Source organism: Otolemur garnettii, unplaced genomic scaffold (assembly GCF_000181295.1).
Source record: "Otolemur garnettii isolate 467f Iridium unplaced genomic scaffold, OtoGar3 scaffold00178, whole genome shotgun sequence".
In the NCBI taxonomy this organism is placed as follows: Eukaryota; Metazoa; Chordata; class Mammalia; order Primates; family Galagidae; genus Otolemur; species Otolemur garnettii.
In genome coordinates, this window is record NW_003852573.1 from 3,184,845 (window position 1) to 3,190,289 (window position 5,445).

Here is a 5,445-nt window from a genome sequence, read left to right on the forward strand (position 1 = left end):
CTCTGTCTCAAAAAAAAAAAAAAAAAAAAAAAAGACTGGGGATAGATGAAGTAGGTCAATAAGGAGTTTGGATTACATTAGAAGAACAATAGGAATCCATTTTTATTTATTTTTTTTTTTTTAAAGAGAGAGTGACAGACTTGGGTCCTGTAGCTCAGTGGCTAGGGTTAGGGCTCCAGCCACATATACCGGAGCTGGTGGGTTCAAATCCAGCCCAGGCCTGCCAAACAACGGTGCCAGCTATAACCAAAAAGTATCCAGGTGTTGTGGCGGGCACCTGTAGTTCCAGCTACTTGGGAGGCTGAGGCAAGAGAATCGCTTAAGCCAGAGAGTATGAGGTTGCTGTGAGCTGGGACGCCACGGCACTCCACCAAGGGTGACAGCTTGAGACTCTGTCAGTAAATAAATAGAGAGTAACAAAAATCCTATATCCATTTTAAGACCATTTTGCTACCATGTGGCAAATGAATGCAGCGGAAACTAAACGACAGTTAGGAGTCTGGTTGGCTGTTGGTACTATGATGGTAGAAGTTTGAGAGATGCAGATAGATTCAAGGTATATTTTAGAGATAGAATTCCCAGTACATGCTGAAGAATTAGATGCAGAGAACAAGGGAAGGGAAGGTATAGAGGATGGCTCAGATTATTAGCTTGTGCTGTAGGGAAGACTGTAATGTTTACTGAGATGGGAGTAGACCAAGGTTTGCGGGAAGGGGGTTGAGAGGTAGGCAGAAGGAATAAGTGTGTGAGGAACAAACAAAGACATATGTTGGGATATACTGGGAAGTCTAGTCTCATCCAAGTGGAGATGTCATGTGGTATTTTACATGTGAATCATGGCTTCCAGGAGAGACTTATAAACTGGAGATAAAAATTGGAAACTCAGCAGTAATTAAAACTAAAAGCAGATGAGGTCACTTAAGGCAAGTAAAGAAAGAGTACAGCATCCTGAGGTCAGAAAAAGAAGAGAAAGGTAGTCAAGGATACTCAGAAGCAGCTACTGGAGAGATTGTTCATGCAGAAGCCAAGAGGGGAACATATTTCAAGGAGGAAAGAGTAAGCAAGTAAGGGGTTACAAATGCTGCTGAAGAACAGAATAAGAGAAGGATAGAGAACTGTCCTTTATATTTGACAATTGAGGTTTCTGTTTTAGTGGAGTGGGAAGAGAAGCCAGACTTTGCTAAGAGTAAGAGTAAACAGGAGATGGATCAGTGTAGGTTCTTTGCTCTCTGCCACCCTGTTCCTTGCTCTCGTTGTCATTCTTTATGGTGCCTCAACTCACTGATGTATACTTCCAAAGGCCATTACTTATTCATCTAAAATAATTTATGCTTATTTTAGGATCTGGATGATGTGTTGGAGAAAGCCAAGAAGGTAAGTCAATATCTTTATTTGTTACTAGGACGCTGGTCTTTAAGAACAACAAGGAAAAAAAAGAAAATATATCATGGCCCTTTTATTTTTCCTACTAAATTTTAAGCTAAAACATCTTGAAATGTAGATATACTGTGTTGATGTCATTTCAGTCATTAATAAGAAGCATTTGATAAGTTTTTAGTATGTGCCAGTCACTAAGCTGATCCCTTTTTGAACTTTATCTCATTTAATATTTCACAACCTTCTGAGGAAGTTATTATTTTATAGCCAACCATTTCCCATTGTATAAATGAGGTAAGTGAGGCCTAGAGATAAGTAACTAGTCCAAAGACACATGGTAATAAAATGATAGAAACAAGTTTGTCTGAATTCAATACATACTCCCACAGCCATCATGCTTCCAGCACTCTGGAACAGATCAGTCCATCTTTCAGTTTTTTAATTTATACTATTTGGGAGATCAGGGATTTCTTATAAAAGTTTTCTGAAAATTTTGATTGGGGAAAGATTATTATTTTGGGAAATATTTATGAAATTCATCATAACTAGTATTTTGTGGTCTTCCCACAAAGTGATAGAACTAGAAGTGGTTGCCAGTACATTTTTATATGCAGCCAATTTATCTGTGGCAACTCAATTAGGAGTATGTGGTTTGGAGTTAATAACCCTGGACAAGTTATTTCACTCCATCCAAAACTCCGTCTCCTGATTTATACAGTGGATTGCAGCAATGCCTACCCCACAGGTTTGTGTAGATTAAATGAAGAAACATTTATAGTCAAAGAACATAGGGCCTGAAACACAGTAAAGTACACAGTGGTAGCCATTTTGATTATATTGATGGAGCTTGAGTGAACAAGCATAACTAGAATGCACAGAAAACTGTCAAATTTTATGTGATTTATATGAAATATGTGTATTGTTTGGGACTCTAACTATTCTATTCTTTTTTTCTTTTCCAGGCCAATGTTGTGGCCCTTGTGGCGGTTGCTGAACATTCAGGAGAATTTGAAAAGATTATGCAACTTTCAGAGAGGTGCTACTTCTAAATAAGATTATTAAGAAGTTATTAATAAGGGCATAGTTAATGATGCTCAATTTATAATATCAAAGATATATTTTTAAAGGGAATGAGTAGGAAAAGCATTTTACCATAGCCCTTTAAAGAGGTTTTTTCCTACTTGTTTTTCAGAGTAGTCTTCTAGTCTGCCATTCCTATTTTTATAATTAGTTCTACATTTTCAGGTATAGTGGGTTTGTCCTGCCATGCTTGGGTGTCCACCCAGTTCAAGGATTTTCATCAGAAGACCAAAGAAGTGTCACATTAAAGGTAAGAGTCATATAAAACAAGAGCCATAAAAAAAAAAGTCTTTTTATTTCTTGAGACAGAATATTACTTTGTCACTCTTGGTAGAGTGCCATGGTGTCACAGTTCACAGCAACCTCAAACTCTTGGGCTCAACCGATTCTCTTGCCTCAGCCTCCTGAGTAGCTGGGATTACAGGTGCCTGCCACAACACCCAGCTATTTTTAGAGACAGTGTCTGTCTCACTCTTGCTCAGGCTGGTCTCAAACTCCTTAGCTCAAGCAATCCACCAGCCTCAATCTCCCAGAGTGCTAGGATTATAGGCATGAGCCAAATAATGTCTTTTAACTCAGTAATCCACCTTTCTCTAATTTATGTTCTAAAGAAATAGTCCAAAGAAGTAAACACAACTTTCTTTCAGGAAGGTGTTTGTTACAACATCATTTATAGAAAAAGTGGAAATAGGCTAGAGCTTCAGAAATAAAAGACTCATTAGTTAACTTATAGAGTGTTAAAAATAATGCATTTGTAGAAAAAGTTTGTGTAGCACATGGAAAATGCATACAGTATAACAGGGAGAGAAGCAGCTTACTAAATGGTTTATTCATTATAAAAATAGCTACATAAAAATACATTCTATAAGGAAAAAACTGGAGAGAAAAACACATACGTGGTAGAAATTGTGATGATGTAGTAGAATTACGAGTAACTTTTTTTTTTTTAATATTTTTTTGTCTGGTGTTCATACTGCTTTTACAAAAAAAGTGATAGACTATCCAGAAAAGAAAGATACAAACTCACAGGTGCCATACTATAAGGAAACAGATAAATTCAAGTAGTATCTTCTGTGAAAACAGAACCATTACTACAGGAATGCTCTCAGTCTATCAATTGCATTGATTTTATACTTTCTCCTAAAACATTGTACCCAGAAGGTCTCACTGACTCACAAAAGTCAATATGTCCTACATTTTATACTTCTCTCCTGTATCAAGAGGAATACAGTTTCTTGAATGCTTTCTTCCATAATGGGTTGATAAGACCATTCTGAAGAGGTAATGAATTTTTGTTACCTATGAATCAATTAAGATATGGGCATCATTTCTTACATAGAATGATGTATGTCTCTTCACATACTAAGACACCCTAAGTAGCTCTGCTTATTTCAAAATAAAATTACTTTTAATTCACTTCAAGTAAAAAGACTTGTAGTTGGGATGTTGAGTATAATCAAGTTTGCTTAATTGCCAGAGTTACAATTCCCAAACTGTTGAGAATCATAGCAGGGCAGCTCTTCTCCCTTTTATGTAGAGATTTATACCAATAGGCATGTATTTAGTTAGTCAGCTAGTGTTTACTGAACACCTACCATGGGCCAGGCACTGCTCTCAACACTATAGGTCCAACAGTGAATGAGATCCCTCAGTGAGATTCTAGATTGGGCAATCATAAGAACAAGACAACTTTAGATAGCACTAAATGCTTTGAAGATAATAAAACAAGGTTATATGATAGTTATTATGGCTGGTTTTTAGAGTGTGTCACCAGGGAAGACCTGTGAGATGATGACATTTGAGCAGCAACCTGAATACTACAAAGATATTGGCCAAGCAAAGAGAGGGTCAGAGTATTGTAGGCAAAAGAAATGACAAAGAACAAATGTCCTAAGATAGGAATAAGCTCTATGTGCTAAAAAAAAAAAAAAGCTGGTGGCTGATGTAGCTAGAAGTAAAAGGCAAAGGAAGTAATAGTGCTGGGGTCAGAGGAATGGTCAGAGGTCTTATACGGGGCCTTGTTAGATTTTATTTTGCATGCAGTACGCTGAAGTAGGAAGCAACAAGATGTGATTTATATTTTAAAAACATCCCCTGGAGTATGGTGTAAAAAATCAATTCTGAAGAGAGCAAAACAGGAAGAAGGGAGGAAAAAGGTTATTGCTGTAGTCCACATGAGAAACGATGGTGGATTGGACCAGAGTGGTAGTGGGGGTAAAGAAAAGTGGGTGGATTTGTCATGTACATTTATTGGGCATTAATATAAAACTGATAGGGCTATTTGCCTTAAAAAACTAATTAACATACCAGCGATAGATAGGTAATTCTTGATTTCTTTTTTGTTGTTTTTGTTGTTGTTTTAAGAGACAGAGTCTCACTTTGTTGCTCTTGATAGAGTGCTGTGGTATCACAGCTCACAGCAACCTCCAGCTCTTGGGCTTAAGCGATTGTCCTGCCTCAGCCTGCCGAGTAGCTGGGACTACAGGCGCCCACCACAACACCCAGCTATTTTATTGTTACAGTTTGGCTGGGGCCAGGTTCGAACTGCTACCCTTGTTATATGGGGCTGGCACCATACTCAGCCACTGGCACCGCCCAGTAATTCTTGATTTCAAAGCAGATACAAATTCATCAGATTCTGGATAGCCTTGCAGAATAGAACAGAGATGAGCAGAGTTGGCCCATTTTTGTTCCCGTTGCACTTGTAGTCCATACCACAGTTTAATTTTTCCTTACTTATTAGATTATAAATTCCTTTAAAGCAAGAAGTATACCTTGTTGCATCTTTAGAACCTTCCAGAATATGTAGTACAAAGCTAGGTATGTAGTAAACATTCATTAAATTAACTTGGCTGGCTCGGCGCCTGTGGGTCAAGCAGCTAAGGCGCCAGCCACATACAACTAAGGTGGCAGGTTCGAATCCCCAGCCCGGGCCCGCCAAACAACAATGATGGCTACAACCAAAAAATGGCTGGGCATTGTGGCGGG

The 5,445-nt window shown here is 38.1% G+C and overlaps 1 protein-coding gene across 2 annotated transcripts in view; it reads left to right on the top strand.

Annotated features, from left to right (window-relative positions):
- Window positions 1-5,445, top strand: part of TATDN3 (TatD DNase domain containing 3) — a 27,716-nt gene that overhangs the window by 1,252 nt on the left and 21,019 nt on the right. For both annotated transcript variants that reach the window (XM_023519503.1, XM_003800530.3), the window contains exons 2-4: window positions 1,342-1,374; window positions 2,340-2,413; window positions 2,623-2,707. In XM_023519503.1, coding sequence (XP_023375271.1) covers window positions 1,342-1,374; window positions 2,340-2,413; window positions 2,623-2,707 — 192 coding nt within the window. The remainder of the gene's footprint in view (window positions 1-1,341; window positions 1,375-2,339; window positions 2,414-2,622; window positions 2,708-5,445) is intronic.